Below are 16,139 nucleotides of genomic sequence, written 5' to 3'. Positions count from 1 at the left end.
AGGATTTCAGTATCTAACAGTTGTCAGTGACTGATGAGGTTCATGAAATGCTGCCCTGATTGCACTCTACATGGTCACTCATTTCATAACTGCATTCCTTTTTTTAACCTCGAAAGAAAGAAAAAATCTGCATTCTTTCCAATCACTTGACTCCAATTAGTTACATGTATGGTAAAAAAATAAGAAATTCACTGCTTTTTAGGAAGCACTGACTGCATCACCAAATATCAAATAGCAAACTTGCAGTCAGTTTAAAAGCATGACAAAGTCCAGTACATACTTTTCTCTTTTAGGCACAAGCATTCAACTATAGATTGTTTTGAAATCACTTTGCCATATCATACTTCACTCTCTTGTAGTGTTTTTTTTTCCCCTACCTTCTCTCCCCTTTCTCTTCTTTTCTATTCTCCTCTTCATGCTTCTATTTTTTTTTTTTATAAGCCTTGGGCTAACACATGCTATCACAGGCATGCTGCATAACAAACAGGAATTGGGGCATTATGGTACATTACAAGTCAGTAAAAAAAACATCTTGAAGACACCTTCCAGTAGTAATACAGATGTTCGCTGACAGTCGGTGAATTCAGTTTACTTCAACAGTCTGGAACCGTAGCGGAGGATCATGAGGAGACTGTAGATGAAATTAGAGATCAAAAGTACACACAAACAGATACACACAAACAAGATTGTTATTTAAATTTTGTTGTGTTGTTTCTTATCGTAGATAGAGACAGCATTGCACATTTTCTTTTTTCTTTAAAAACAAAGAAATCACAAATACTTGCTGATAAGATGTATGCATGATTTTCCATCTATACAACATTAATAAGAGGGGGAAATGCAATGGAACTGTATGTTTGAAAGTACAAAGGCCTCAGACATAGCTGTTGTGCAATTACAATAGAATTGTTTTATGGTGGCTCAGGCAGAGCAACAGATGGAGACTACTCACAATTGTTCTAAGAACATATCTTTCAAGTCTGGTTTCATAATTGTTTAGATCTGCTCCAAAACATGGAAATCAAGTGCAGTATACAGGGTATATTGTAGTCCTGATATTCAGGGAAAATTTTGATACACTGTAGGAGAAAAATATTAAGTGTAGAGCTGTGTTTCACAAACTACAACAAAATTGTTACAAAAATATTTACTTCGCAAACATTAAAATAATAGAGCTCTGTGAAATTAATCATTTGCAATGGTTTTGGCACTCTGTAAACACTCATGTATGAGTGAACCCTGACGTATGGGGCAGGAAAAACAGACAAATAAACATGGACATGTGTACTTGCATTTGTGTATAAAGTGCACCCCCCGCCCCCAAATTTCAATACTTTTCAGCACACACAAAAAAGGTGCACCTTATACACTCAGCAAATAAAAGAAAGTAAACACTTTTTCGATTTCATGATTTTCAAAGAAGACTTTGATGAAAATCAATGTATTATATACCATATTAAAGGTAATTTAATTGGCTATCAACCAAGTAGGTCACTAAAGGGCTTATTTACACATGAGTGAACATGTTTGTTTTTGTCCTCCAAGGCTCAAAAGTAAAAACTGCAAAAAATTACATATTGTCTTTGTTTGCATTAACGATGATAAAAAAGACCAGTTTAAGACAATGAGAGACATGAATAAAATAGCAAAAATAATTTTTCATTCTCTTTATCTCTTTAAAACCTCAAACAAGATCAAAGTGCGAAACTTAAGGGGGGAATAAGAATTTACTGTCAACTCAATTTCAAATCACATAGGGAGTGAGGGCACAAAGATGATGAAATGAACAGAATACCTTTATTTCATTCATTCAATTTAGTCATTTCAGAATTCATGACACAAATTCAAGACCCAAATACAATTTACAATTGTCCTAATTTGAGAAATCAATTCAAAATCGTACCATTTTTGTTCATATTGCTTTTTCTTTCATTTCATATGAATTTGAATTCGACCAAAAAAAAAATAGATCATTTTCCTCCATCATTTAAGCCTTTATTTATCTTTTGGGCTTTAAAGATATTATAGAGATGATAGGTATTTTTGCAACTGAATTCATGCTTTTGAATGTGTTAAATTTGTCTTTTGTTCTTGTTGTTACATGGAAGAGCATTTGTGACCCTGCATCACAAAACAAACAGAAAGTCGCTAGACATGAGATTTTAGCTAAGAGCATACTCTGAAAGAGCAGACTTTAAGCTTTAAAATGATGTATAACTCAAATCAAATAGACTCTCCTAACCTACCTAAATACTGGAAAGAAAGCATACACTCACGAAAAGTGTGAACTGAGAAAAGAGGCTCTGAAGTACAGTGTCTATTCAAGCGCTTAATCTTTATCAATCAGTGCTGGCTGTGTGATGAATGGGGCAAAAAAACAGGATGTAAACCACGGGAGTAACAACAATGAAGGGATTATCAGATCAAACTGAAATTGAGCATGTCTTATCAACACATTCTGTCCATAATTAATGCCAACTTTCAGAGCAGTAACATCATCCTTTCAAAACTTATTAGAGTTGAAAGTGAAGAACGTGTACAATGTACAAGGTTTTTAAAATATGGAGAGGGGACTCTAAAGACACACCTAATCACACTATTCTACCCCCCCCCAAAAAAAAAGTTCGAAATAAACTGCTCAATAACACACTTTCCTGCTTGTTTTATGATCCCAAATTTTAGCATAATGTAGAAGAAGACTTGCTCTTTCAGAAAATATGAAAATAGTTAAGATTGGCTAGGTTGACCCATTTCACCCTTTTTCAGTCCTCACACAAAATCAGTGTGTGCGACTTTTTGTTCCTTTTGTGATGCGCAGTCACATTTACACCTGAATGACAACTTGTTCATTTTCGCAATTTTTACTTTTGTGCCTTGGAATAGGTAAACAAAGATATTCACTAATGCGTTAAGTTTCTTCTTTTATTGACTTATCAAGTTGATAGCCAATTGAATTATCTTTCATATGGTATATGATACATTAACATTTAGCCAAAAATTCTATGAGAAATAAAGACTTGAAAAAGTGTTTACTTTCTTTTTTTGCTGAGTGTACATGAGTACATTTACATGTACGATAATCATTCACTCAAAATGAAAAAATAAGAAAGAAAAACAACAAAGTCAAATAGCAACAGGAATAGCACACCTGAGGGACGCCACAAGACCAGCCGGCATGAACTTCCCACTGTTTGAGAACCTGTAACCCATGATCCCACACAACACAGCAGCAGTGCCTGTAAATATCAGAGAAAAAATCAAATTGACAGCTTATGCTTAAGATACAGTTTTATTATGCAATTTTTTACTGTCCTTTTAAAAGGCATCCAAGCGCAATTACTGTAATTATGTAAAAACCTCACCAAATGCCAAATATGCATAAAGCCACCTTGGTGAAACAATGATTGGAAAATTTAATGCATAGATTCAAAAACAAAAAAGAAAATATATTCAAGAAAGTACTTATCTCCTGCATTTTTCACTTTTCACCTATTTTTTTAATTACCTTTTTTGGTAAAGTTTGCTCAATGCAGTTTTCATTGCAAGATTCATACCTGATATTTCATCATTACATTGTATCACTCTCTCTTTACCTTCTTCTCCTAAAATTAAAGTTTGTTTCCAAATTGAACCAAAAAAATAAAAAAATAAAAATAAAATTGCAAGCAGAGAGTCTCAGTAATAGTCTGTATTCAAAGTATATTTATTCCTTTGTCTGTAATCTATGACCATAAACTAAAATAAAGCATCTAGAATCCCTTCCACTTTTTAGTTTATTAAATGAATGCAAATGTAGCTCTACAGATCTTCGGTGTCAGAAAATTATAAGTCTCTTGAATCCAGAAGGACTCTCAGCTGTACTTACCGAGAATAGGGTACACATTCATTGGATCTTTTGAAGTCAAAGAAGCCCCGTATCCAGCCAAACATCCAAACAGCAGACCAGCCCCAAGAGACATGGTGCTACCTGTGGTTCAGAGGTTTAACGTTACATGAAAAAAGACCCCACAAATAATGACTTTTGGTAATGATGAACATTGCACTACATTAGCCACTGAACTTAAATATCACGTCATATCACTGCATTACAGAATCTGGGTGACTCTGCACTACCAGTGTTACAAAAATTCACATCACAAGCATCAAATTATGTTTCTGTGTGTGTGTGTGTGTGTGTGTGTGTGTGCGTGTGTGTGTGTGTGTGTCTCTCTCTCTCTCTTTCTCTCTAACTTCTCTTTTAGAATTCATGCAAAAGACAACAAACTTTACAAAGTACCGGTACACATTCTTTGATGGGGGGGGGGGGGGGGGGGGGTTCGGGCATTTGAAACCTGTAATTCATAGTATGTTAGTATTAGTAATTGTAAATAGGTTCAGCATTCTGTCATCATAAAATATACTTAGCTTCTACTGCCTTGTTAAATTGCCATTTTAAATGCAAAATTACTCCTACTGCCTAGAGAGTTTCCCATACTTTGGATGTAAACTTCTGTAGGCCTACTAATGTACTATTACTGATCTATAAAAGTTTACCTGCTTTGAGGTAGCCAACTACTCCGCCTATTGCCACGATGGCTGCATATCCGAATCCCAGAACATCTGTCATTTTGTAGATTTTTGAGGCGAATATCTGCAGAAGCTTGCTCCGGCACCCAGCACGTTTGGAACGAGTACCTGTAGCTAAGTCCTACTACTACACTTGTATTCTACTACAAAACAACAGGCAGGAGTGCTACCACCAGGCCACCACTATCAACACAGCCACCAGCAGCATGCAGATCAGTTTTATTTATGTTCTCTACGCATCTTCACACGTAATGTAGACAGACCCTGATTACAGTCGAGATCGAGAAGCAGATAAACTTATGAAGTGCCAAAATTAAACAGGGCAGAATGGGTAAAAACTGTTTGAGATGGGTTTGATATTTTATCATCTTATTTTCAATGTCTATAGAATGTAACTGTGGAAATTTCTTTTGATAACAAATGCCTCGAGAATCAAAAAGATGTAAAAATAATAATTATTGACGTGCTGGGCTATAGTAAATTGAAATGATTAGAACAATGTCGGCTTTCCATAAAGTTTTTCTTCCAAAACATGGCGGATAACGTGAAGAAAAAATCTCATTTGCGACATGCAAAAAGACGCATTGAAGCCGTAAATTTCTTGTCCAACATATCTCTAGATGGCAGTACCCCACCATCTTTAATCAAAGGGAAGCAGAGTTTAGAATCTAACAACGCGAAAACCGAAAACAACAGTGATATCAACAACCAGTGCAGTGAGTTTTCGCGCAACAGCAGGAGCGAGCGTGATGTCACCGACGGAGGAGGGACATTCATCGGAGGAGTTCAGGCGACGGGTCAGGGGAGGTCCACGGTTGATACGCCCAATAGCAGCATGCAGTGTAGCACGCGGGTCGCCCGTACCAGAAGCCGTCGAACTTCGGGCGAGAAAAGTCCACCCGTTTCGTCCCACAGATATGACTCGCCTTTCTACCACTCCGGGTAAGCAGATCGCTAACTGGAAAGTAAAAAGCTAAATCAGCCATTGCTTAGATTTCAGTCCTTTATTTCTTGTGTGACTAAAGTAATTTATAATTATTTAACTTCATTCTTGACAATTGATAAAGAATGAATTGGGGGGGGGGGGGAGCTGAGCTGGGGAGGCTGCAGTTCCTTGACTTTTAGTTTTAGGCTCTCCAAAACAAAACAAAAATGAAAGAAAGATTGAAAAAAAAGTGGGGGCAATTGGGGGAAAATCTCAATACCCATGACCCATGCCATGAAAAAAAAAAAAAAAAAAAAAGGTTATTCTTCAGCCCCTGGCCATTATAATGCCCCCAGAACCTGCTTGATGGAATAATAGAATGATACTGATAGAACTCATCTCCAATGTCTACAGTACAGCTATACAGGAGTACAGTATGGCACTAAAGCAGATTTGCGACCTTGGTACCTTGATCTGCCTCCTTGATCAGTTGTTGATGGAATAAGAAAGATGTGCATTGATTGATACCTTTTCATTTTTTGTAAGCAATTAGCCATGTCCTGCCCTCTAACGCATAGAGACAATAATAGTTTTCAGTAAATTTTTAGAAGAATAACCTCTAAACTACATTTAAAAAAAAATGCATAAAGTGTTCCAAGAGGCAATTTTTGTGGATGGCATATTGTTCATTTCTGAAAAACCACACAAATCTTTCATTGTTATTTTAACCTCTGCTCAAACAACCACCCCTCCAAAACTTTTCTATTCTGGATGTTACCCACAGTACACGTTGTCGTTTGTCCTGCAACAATACTCACAGCAAGATAATACTGATGTGTATAGATCTAACTTTCAAAACTTTCCTCTTACGAGAAATTGGATGGTAACATAGAAACAATATGCTAAGAACCATCTTTTACTAAAACACTTGATATCATGGAAATGCCTTCATTACTTAGACAAGTGAAGTGGAACTTATGCTTGTTGTGAGTTATGTTTTGTTTCATTTTTTATGGGACGGATGTAATAAGTTTACACCCTTCATTATTTTTTTACTTTTATGGAAAACAACCACAGGAGTTTCTCGGGGTCATACAGCGAACACTCCAAACGGCGCCTGTTTCACCACCAGCAGTCGGCAGATTTCTCTGGGTCACTGTCCCAGGTGACGGAGAGTGAAACCTGTATGCTGCCCTCGCATGCCATGTGTCATGTAGAGTCGCCAAAGGAGCGAACGCCTCCCGTGGGCTTCATGATTCCAGTGGCGAGGTCTTACCGCCTGCGTGTGTGTCGTAACGAAAGGTAGCCATTTTCTCACAATGCATGTTGTGTCAGTACAGCTGTAGATTATGGCAGTAAGAACCCATCACATACAGTGTATGGTGTATGTAAATTATTGCCCAACAAGTTTCAATTTGTATTTTCCAACAAATGTTTAATTTCTGTATCATGATTCTGTGAAGCCAAAGTGAAACTAGAGGGATGCAGACTAGATTTAGCAATCACATCGATATTGTTAAAAAAAACAGTAGAGTTTCCCTTCATGTTGTATTTGAGATTAAAAAAGTAAAAAATCTTTTTTTGTTTGTTTTGTTTTTTATTCTAAAAGAAGGAGAAAGAGAAATTAAAGTTCATGAAATGACAAATGTTACATGTAGAGTGTCATCAACCTTGTCTATTAAAGTCAACCTCACAGAAGTCAACAAGTTGGCTAAGTCAGAGAAAAATCCCAACCCAGATGGATACAATGTAAATATACAATGTGCAATTAAATTCCATTGTGTGTGTTGAAGGATTTTCTCTTGTCCGAGTGGATTCAGCATACATTTGTATGCAAGGTTGACTGTCACACTACTACAATAACTTTGTAACCAATTAGTTCTAATTAGGCATCAGTGCCTGTGTTTTGTGAGACAAACAAATTGTTCAGGGCCTCTGCTTAAAACCAAGACTACATGTACTTTTCATTGCCAATGATTGACAGATTGCCCTACATGGACACACTTTTCATTCCTTGACAGCATGTTGTGTTGATGTGTGAGTAGTTTTCAGCTGAATGAAATAAGTTGTTAACCCGTTGAGGAAGAACTAATTTTACTACATACAAATGTACCACGTGTTTCCCCATAGACACCTGCCCGAGTATTGTTGGGACTAGTCTTACACAGGTGAATGGGAATAGCTTCCTTTTTTCTTTTTTTTTCTTCTCACATTTTGTGCTTTCTTTCCCATCCAGGATGCTGCTCGTCACACCTCGCCATTCTCCGTTTGTGATGTATTCTCTCTTGCCATACACAAGACGAAGCCAGCTTGGAATATACAGGTGAATTTGAAAACTGGCCTCCTACCAACATTGTCCCTTAATGCACCCAGGCACTAAGCTTAACATGCTAAGCTTTTTTTAATCAGTATAAAGTAATCCATCAAAACTTGACTTACTGTAAAAGTGGAAATTTTGGCGGTGTTAAAAGTTTCGCGCATTTCGCGCAACCAGAAACAAGCGCGAAAATAAAAGCATGTGAATATTATTGCTTGCCATATGCTCCAATAGTTACTGTCTTCATTCCGTGGAATTAAAAACACGCAAAACTCTTCTTAACTGTCCAAGTGCAAAAAATTAGTCGCGCAAAAATATGGGGATTGAATGGGATTAGGGCTTTTGGGTAATCTCTCTTCATGGGCAATTAGTGCCAATTTGTGCTGATTCGTAATGAAAACACTCCATCCTGCTTGCCAGAAGGTAAACAAAGCACAGCAAAGGTTAAGAAGTTGATGAATCTCTTATATTGTATCTCAAAGTGAATGGTCACATTTAAAAGGGTACTCGGATTCCAAACTGGGACACCTTTTTATCTTATGAACTATACACTATGGCAGGTATGTTTCATTGTTACCATGATAAAGGTGAAGAGGGGATCATTCTACTGCTAAGCAAGAACAAACAAAGTTCAGAACTGCTTTGACATGTGTTGAATTTTTGTATCACCAGATTTATTTCCAAAGGTTATAGTGTGGAATTTCAATTTCTAATAAAATATTTCTGTATGTTTTTTGGTCTTCTTGTTGTTGCTTGCTGTCTGATATAAGAAGAAATTACTTTATGAATAGAGTATCAGAGAAAATATGGAAAATATATGACATAACAAAATATAGAACTGTCTGGAAAGTTGTAAGAGTTTTACAGTTTCCACATAATAGATTGCCCAAAATGATGTTAAAGCTACACCTTAAATAAGTTTCTTACCAACTAGCAAAATACATGCCTCTCAGATATGGGTGTATTCCACAACTTTGGTTACTACAACTTTTCACGTCAGATGTGAGGTTGCAAAAGTAGAAAAAATATTTATTTTGCTCTGATATTGGTCCATCACTTGTTTCTCCTCTTCAATACTTATGTCACAACTTTGATGATTTAGTAGCACACTGTGCACTGGCATTCATAAAGACTAATTACTCTTCCACCTCATACATGTATTCAGTCATCATCGTGAGTAGATTTTCATATTTCATGATGCAGTAACAAATCGGCAGAAGTGCACCACAGGTTAAAGATATTTTTCATTCTCCATGGGCACTTCGAAATACGTAGGTTTGTAGGAAGGCACTATTTTGAGCTCATAAAGTGGCTTCTGTCTTTCATTTAGGCGCAATTCTGAGTCTTCATCATTTGCCCGGTCGAGACGGACGTCTGGTAGCAAGCCACTGAGGGTGCAGAGTGATGACTTCCTAGCCAGACTGGATGGGGTGGAGTTAGGAGATGAGGGGACGGTAAGTAGATCTGTCATTACTTGCCACCAATTGATGCCTGTGACTGTTGATGCTGCACATTTTCTGTTATCTGTCTGCTGTTGTTATTTTTGCCATTGTTCCTTCTGCTGTTTTAACCGCACTGGAGTCTAGTTTTTCATGAATAATCACATGTATGTGGCAATGAATTCATTCATAGTAAGGGCATGGAGGTAACAGTTTCCCACAAATTTAGGTGAGTACAGTGTTAAGAATTCAGAATCCATTATGGCTCTGATAGCAGCATGTGTAAAGGCCATTAAGAATAGACTGGCCTTATATGACTGGACAGCTGTGTAAAGAAAGCAAAGGCAGTAAGAGAGAAACTAATGGAAAGAGGGATGCATTAATAGATCTTGGGAATAAAGAAAGAAAGTTAATAGATATGTGACCCGCTACAACAAAAGGATCCTAAAGTCGCTGCCGGCTGAGCAGAGAAAAACGAGTTTGAAGTCACATCACCAAAATTGGTCATAACAATCTGATTTCTGTTGTTGGCATAATGTTGTCGTCTAATGTTTTGTCTACCATCTGCCAAAATTTCGAAGCTAAATGATCAAAGGAAAAGCAAGAAATTAGCGTTTTTCTGGGCCTTGATTTTTCGACTTTTAACGTAACAGAAACGTGTCCAAAGATTTGGATTAAGCGCCGCAGCTAGACTCCGCCCCTAGCAACGAGGGAGTGATCTTATTGGTCAGTGTGTGGCACCCTGATAACTGATTGGTTGTGTGTAGATCGCTGGCGCTAAGCTTGAATGAACATCGCGGAGGTCGCTAGGAGCATACCTTCTATTGTCAAGCGGTGAAAACTGTCTCGCCTCCCCTTGATCATGATAGCGTCGGAAGGAAAACTTTGAAGGCGTTTTCCTCGAAACTCTGATTTCCTCAACCACTTGACATGCACTAATAAAATCACCGATATCTCCGCAACCGAGTACTTTTATGAGTTGTGTTATATATGAAATTAAAGTAGAAGAGTAAGGAAATTATGTCATGCCATTTTCAGAAAATTTTCCTCCCCCGACTTTTGGATCCTTTTGTTGTAGCGGGTCACATATTATGAGTGATAATTCATGCCCTCTTTTTTACTAAGTTGTTTATATTTGTATTTAAGACTTTTATTGTTGTTGTCTTCAGACGGTCTCCTTCAGTCACTTTCTGGTGCCAACGCGTGATCTGAGTCTGGTCCTCTACCGCAAACATATCCAGGACATGGAGCAGCTATCGTCCGCATCACCGCACTCTCCTGCCATTCGCAAAATGACCATGAGCAATGTCTCCCCTTTGCAGTGGGATAAAAGTGGGTATTATTTTCTGAAATGTCAACCCAGTGATGTTAGTCCCAGGGGACTAGATTTATTTGTAGTTTTTAAGTCACTTCACACATTAATCACATTGTGTTGTTTGTATGAATGAATGAATCAATTAATTGATGAATGAATTTGTTAATTGATTAGTGGTTGGGTTAATGAATGAATAAATAGACAATTGAGGGAATGAATTGGTAGCGGAATGAAAAATAAATAAATGAAGGAAGGAAGGAAGGAAGAAAGGAATAAATGTAAATGTATTTGTCAGTGAATAATGATAAAGGAGTGAATGGTGTTTTAACTTTAATATTCTAATGTTTCAGTCGATTATATTCAAAGCTTAGATCAGAAATCTAATGGTACCTGAATCAAATTTCTATCATGTGGGAACTACAGGTGGCTGTGCACTTCAAGACATCTATCAGTGACACTGAACTGATGGTACTTGTTGATATTCACAAAACTATGACCAAAATTGTTGACATACCTCAATATTTGTTACCATTTATAGTAAAAGTTCACATGCAACTGATCCAGAATTTTGAAGAGAATGAAAAGCATGGCAAAGAAAAATGTGCATTTCAAAATTGAGCATGAAATGCAACTAAAATGAAAAGGATTTATTCAATCTACAAACTGCAGGTCTTTGCCAAACTTGAATGTGAACATGTCAAGTCATTACCTACAAACTTGTGGTATGTTTTTCCTGTATTGTTGTTGTTCCAGCAAATTGTTCTAAATTTGATATGATTTGATTTGATCCTGATTTTTCCTCTTGACCCCAGCTGAAATTGACCATCATCTTATGGACCATCTCAGTCAGAAGATCTACGACCCGGACGAACTGGATGACCCGGAGCTGAGTCTGGGCAAACATCGCAAGCTTCTCACTTTCTCTTCGTACATTGTGAGTTTTCTTGGGAGTTTGCTTCACAGTTCGGGACAGTGGCAGCACTTTAATGGGAGAGATTTTGAAACCAGTTAATAGGGGGAGGGGGATGGTAGGAATCTAGAACATCAATTAAAGGCTATTAATTTTTGTGTCTACAAGCATAAATTTGGAATTAAAAAGATTTTTTTCTTGTGGTTGTAAAGATAGAGGGGTTTTAATCGTCAGGTACATATGCAGAATCCACAGCAAATATCTCGTGAGTCACATGAAGAGAAACAGTGAATTCTTCTTAGGTATAACTCACTTCAGTGTGATGTAAAGAATAATAGAAGTTGGTGCAGTCAGAAGTTCACACGCCATAGAAAAAAAAAAAATATTTGAGATGATATCAATAGCAAGTTATACTCATGAATTGTTATGGCGTAAAAGCAACAAATCTTGCATCATATACACTTTTAGACATGGAGATGCATTATGAATGATTTTGTGAACACAAATTACTAGAGGGTTGGCAAACCATGCAGAAGTAGAGTATTTGGCCAACACTTACAAGGCAAATTGGATTTCCCTCTAATTTTTGCTCTGAAGAAAAGAAGAATGAGGAGAAGGAAAAAGAAGCAGAGAAGAGGAGAAGAAAGGCAAGATGAAAGGAAACTGCCATTCTTTCATCTAAGTCTATAAAGTCAGCATTAAGTCAGTCATTACCTGTGACATCATGCACATTCTCTATTCTGTTTGGAATTTAACTACACTGCTAGGTCTCTGTAGTGGACTACACCAAGCCGTCAGAGCTGAAGAAAGAGCTGAACAACAAATTTAAGGAGCGCTTCCCCAACATTGACCTCACACTCAGCAAGCTCAGAAGGTAAGGAATTCCATGACTATTTCAGACGTTATTCGGGTCGTTGATAAAGTCAGGACTATTTTTTTTTTTTTGGGGGGGGGGGGAGGAGGGGAGGGGGTGCATCTAACTACATGTATTGGTTTGTCAGTAGTTTGGTTTGTTGGTTGGTTACATTTTCAGCTGTCAGTAAGATCCCTTACACTGCATAGTGGACTTCAACTTTAATTGAATTTACCCCAAATATATGTATATTCAGTGAATGCAGAAATGAATGTACTACACATTATGGAAGTTTGAGGGCAATCAGTCAAACCGTTTAAAAGTTACATATTTTTAAAGGTTTGGTTAAATTAGTGTTTCTTAACCCACTTAGGACAAGTACTGAGAATAATAGAGCAAAATCAGTCCGTCAGATGAGCAGGTGAATGACCACCTTTTTCCTGTCTCAAATATTTACTTTTTATTCATGTACTAGTATTTGACTTTGACTTGTGCAGTGAAATAAGTCATGGAGGTATAAAAGAGGAAATTTTTTTTAAAAAAGAAGAAAAACCCCAGACACTTATATTACATTTTAAAAGGTGTGCAGGACAATTTGGACAATTGTCACATATTTGGCGACTCGTGGATATCTCTTACAAAATTACCAAAAGCCAAAATTTTGCTGTCCACTGTGCATTCGCTTTCTGAGCAGCATCAAGTATTTGACTTTGATTTGTGCAATGAAATAAATTTTGGAGGTATCAAAGAGGAAATTCTGAAAAAAAGAAAAACCCAGACACTTACATTACATCTTCAAAAGTGTAGTAGTCGAACAAAAGTGATTAGAACAATCATCACATATTTGACGATGTATGAATAAATTTTGTGAAATTAGCCAAAAGCCAAAATTTTGCTGTCCAACATGCATTCGTCTTATGAGCAGCATCAAGCGTGAGATGAGGAAACTTGCCCTGGATGTATGCTCCCTTGACCCCTGGATCCTTGCCGCATCCTATGTCTACTACGAGAAGCTGGTCATCCACCGGAAGATCAACAAGGAGAACCGGAAGTCTTGTGCTGGTGAGACAGAGCGCACTGACTGACTGATACCTTTCATATTCTAGGAAATTATCTTGTGACACTAGGAAAATAGTTATAAAAAAGGAAGAAGAAGAAGAAAACTGGACAATTGAAGTTTACGCTTATAACAAATATTTGGGTGTAGGGCAATTACCCCAGACCCTTCCCCTTACCCTAACCCTAATCCTAATCCTGAACCTAATCCTAACCCTTACCCTAACTCTAACCCTAAACCTAACCCTAACCCTAATCTTTATGCAAACCTTGGGGGGGGGGGGGGGCTTTAATTGCCCTCGGGAGGTAATTGTCATGATAAAAACGCAAATTTTCCGTGAGGTTGAAGTAGAAGTTTACAATATGGATGGGGGGAAAAAATTACAAATGAAAATGGGGAAGTTTGATAAGTGTCGATTTGAGCTACATAAAGATATTAGTAAAGTCTTATGTTTTTTCATTGCCTTATGCATGTGTTATGTTGCATGCCATATCAATGTGTTCACACTCTAATTTGGCGAGCCATGGACATGGGTAGAGATGAATTATATCAACCTCGCCAAATATCATCGGATTAATTTTGTGTTCATTCAGGAACATGTCTCCTGCTAGCTGCCAAGCTGAACGACGTCAAGGGGACTGACCTACAGACTGTGTTCAAGGTTCGTACGCTGAGTCACAGACTTACAGTATGCTTCTTAACCATGTTCAGGTGTTAAAAAAAAAGAGAAAATTAGTGGAAAGTCGGACAAACAAAATGAAAGATGCTTCATCAAGCCTAGACGTAAAATTAGAAACTTCTTAAAACTGTTAGTGTCACAGTTTTTCACAAAATGCTGATATTAGTAGCTGATATTAGTAGCAAATGTTAAAGGGACTGTACAGTACTGGTTGAGGTGGGGATTCATGTTTTGAACATTCCTAAGTGAGATAATGAGAAACCTCTTATGAAATGTGCAAGAGCATGGAATTTTAAGGATTCCACGTTTATTTGATGAGAATTGGTTTTCAAATGGCTGAGATATCCCAAAAAGTGATAATAATAAAAGGCGACAGGCCACGCCTTTTATTAGGATCTCTTTGTTTCACCTTGTTTTTGGATATCTCAGCCATTTCAAAACCGATTTTCATCAAATAAACTTTTGATACCCCTTAGAATTGCATGCTCTTTGACATCTTATAGAGTGGTTTCTGAATATCTCGCAAAACGTTAAAAGCTAAGTCCTCACCTCAACCAGAAATGTACACACCCTTTAACATTATAAGTTGTCATTATAATTACTATGTATATTATGTATGTACCGAAAAAGTGGATATTTTTGAGCAGGTAATTTTTGGCGCTCGGTCTGCCAAGTTGAGTTCCCCTCATTTTCGATTCTGTGGAATCAAGACATCATGTACTGGAACATATGGCAAGCAACAATGTTTGCATGCTTTCATTTTTTCGTGCTAGTCTCAGGTTTTGCGAAATGCACAGTAATTTCAACACAGCAAAAATTTCCACCGTTGTTTATTATTCAAAGGTACAATAATTCTTGCTATCATTCATGATGTAACATTATATGAGAAAAATGAAATGAATTGAAACTAAACTTAACTACATGATTTTGCAATTTACATGAGATGATGGCATTACATAGCACATCTTCCATATACAAATTTCCACTACGAACTGTAAGTACGTGTATATATTACTTTCTCATCATTGTAGAATTTATCAAATTCATTTGTAGATTTTTTTTTCATCTCAAAAAAACTTTGTCAATGTCTAGGTTTCAATATATTTTCCTAACTGTAGCCTATGTACCTTTAACCATCTCACTAAAGAAGTCCATTTATTTGTTGTTGTTTTTTTAATTGCCTGATCTGATTTTTTTGTTGGTTAATCTTTAGGAAATTGAATCTACATTCCGTGAGAGTCGCAAGACACTGATTGCCTTTGAGTTCCCGATCCTGGTGGCGCTGGAATTTTCGCTCCATGTGCCAGAGCATGAGGTCTTGCCGCACTACAAACGCATCATTCAGCAGTCCTGACGTATGGAACATATGAGATTTTCCGACCCCCGACCCCTATTTCTTTCTTTGATTATCAATCCTTAAGTATGGGGCAATACTTTTGCTCCTCAAGCTTTTCTCATTTTCCCTTGTGCGAGGTTCACTTCAATTGTAGGCGAGTCTGAAAGAAAGTGAAATACTCCTGATTAGAGTCTGAAACTGATTCTTTTGCTTGAAACAAATGAGCAAACCATAGTAAGAGTAAAGTATGTCCTGCCATCATATTGATAGTATTAATTTGCTAGTGTCCCAGATTTGTACTAGGTTTACAGAAAACTGACGTGCTTGTGATGTCACAAGCATAATATTTTACATTGACTCTCAGCTAACTCAAAACATACACCGTCTCACCAATAAAATCCTGTTGATTGCATGCTTCTCTGTAAGTTCAATTATCGCCATGACTGTACAGCTTGGAAAAAAAAAGAAAAAAAGATTACCACTGCTCATTTAAAACAGAGTTAAAGGTTCTCTGACATACAAATGCATGTTGATTTGTGTTGCTTTATGATACCCTCAGCATCACTGTTGCGGTGGAACGAATATCTAGAAACATTCCATATATTTTTAACTAATTTTTCTTCTGTTTTTCTTCAGATTACTTGGATATGCCCACAAAAATCCTTCCAAACCAATATTCCTGTTGTGACCTCATCTGTCAATCATTGCTAAAGTACAGATATGTTTAACAAAAGACATTGGA

General features: G+C 37.1%; 2 protein-coding genes across 2 annotated transcripts; one reads left to right on the top strand and one right to left on the bottom strand.

Annotated features, from left to right (window-relative positions):
* Nucleotides 1–263: 263 nt before the first annotated feature.
* LOC139729413 (transmembrane protein 14C-like) lies at nucleotides 264–4,734 on the bottom strand. The gene is made up of 4 exons (XM_071640340.1): nucleotides 4,534–4,734; nucleotides 3,866–3,967; nucleotides 3,149–3,236; nucleotides 264–631 (listed from the first exon to the last, which is right to left on the bottom strand). The coding sequence occupies exons 1-4, from the start codon at nucleotides 4,604–4,606 to the stop codon at nucleotides 589–591; spliced, it is 306 nt and encodes a 101-aa protein (XP_071496441.1). The 5' UTR covers nucleotides 4,607–4,734; the 3' UTR covers nucleotides 264–588.
* Nucleotides 4,735–5,098: 364 nt separating this feature from the next.
* Nucleotides 5,099–15,415, top strand: LOC139729412 (CDK5 and ABL1 enzyme substrate 2-like). The gene is made up of 10 exons (XM_071640339.1): nucleotides 5,099–5,508; nucleotides 6,569–6,793; nucleotides 7,728–7,814; nucleotides 9,139–9,262; nucleotides 10,417–10,579; nucleotides 11,375–11,496; nucleotides 12,240–12,346; nucleotides 13,251–13,387; nucleotides 13,976–14,043; nucleotides 15,275–15,415. The coding sequence occupies exons 1-10, from the start codon at nucleotides 5,099–5,101 to the stop codon at nucleotides 15,413–15,415; spliced, it is 1,584 nt and encodes a 527-aa protein (XP_071496440.1).
* Nucleotides 15,416–16,139: the final 724 nt, after the last annotated feature.

This window comes from Diadema antillarum, unplaced genomic scaffold (assembly GCF_040938485.1).
Source record: "Diadema antillarum isolate AM-2024a unplaced genomic scaffold, OU_Dant_1.0 seq00000239_RagTag, whole genome shotgun sequence".
Classification (NCBI taxonomy): domain Eukaryota; kingdom Metazoa; phylum Echinodermata; class Echinoidea; order Diadematoida; family Diadematidae; genus Diadema; species Diadema antillarum.
This window is presented reverse-complemented; position numbering and strand designations above follow the sequence as displayed.

Coding starts and splice junctions, on each gene's coding strand:
- LOC139729413 (XM_071640340.1), bottom strand. CDS start 4,606: ATGACAGATGTTCTGGGATTCGGATATGCAGCCATCGTGGCAATAGGC. Junction 3,237..3,865: donor GAATGTGTACCCTATTCTCG/GTAAGTACAGCT, acceptor TGATATTTACAG/GCACTGCTGCTGTGTTGTGT. Junction 632..3,148: donor GGTCTTGTGGCGTCCCTCAG/GTGTGCTATTCC, acceptor TTTCATCTACAG/TCTCCTCATGATCCTCCGCT.
- LOC139729412 (XM_071640339.1), top strand. CDS start 5,099: ATGGCGGATAACGTGAAGAAAAAATCTCATTTGCGACATGCAAAAAGA. Junction 11,497..12,239: donor TCACTTTCTCTTCGTACATT/GTGAGTTTTCTT, acceptor CTACACTGCTAG/GTCTCTGTAGTGGACTACAC. Junction 12,347..13,250: donor ACACTCAGCAAGCTCAGAAG/GTAAGGAATTCC, acceptor TCTTATGAGCAG/CATCAAGCGTGAGATGAGGA.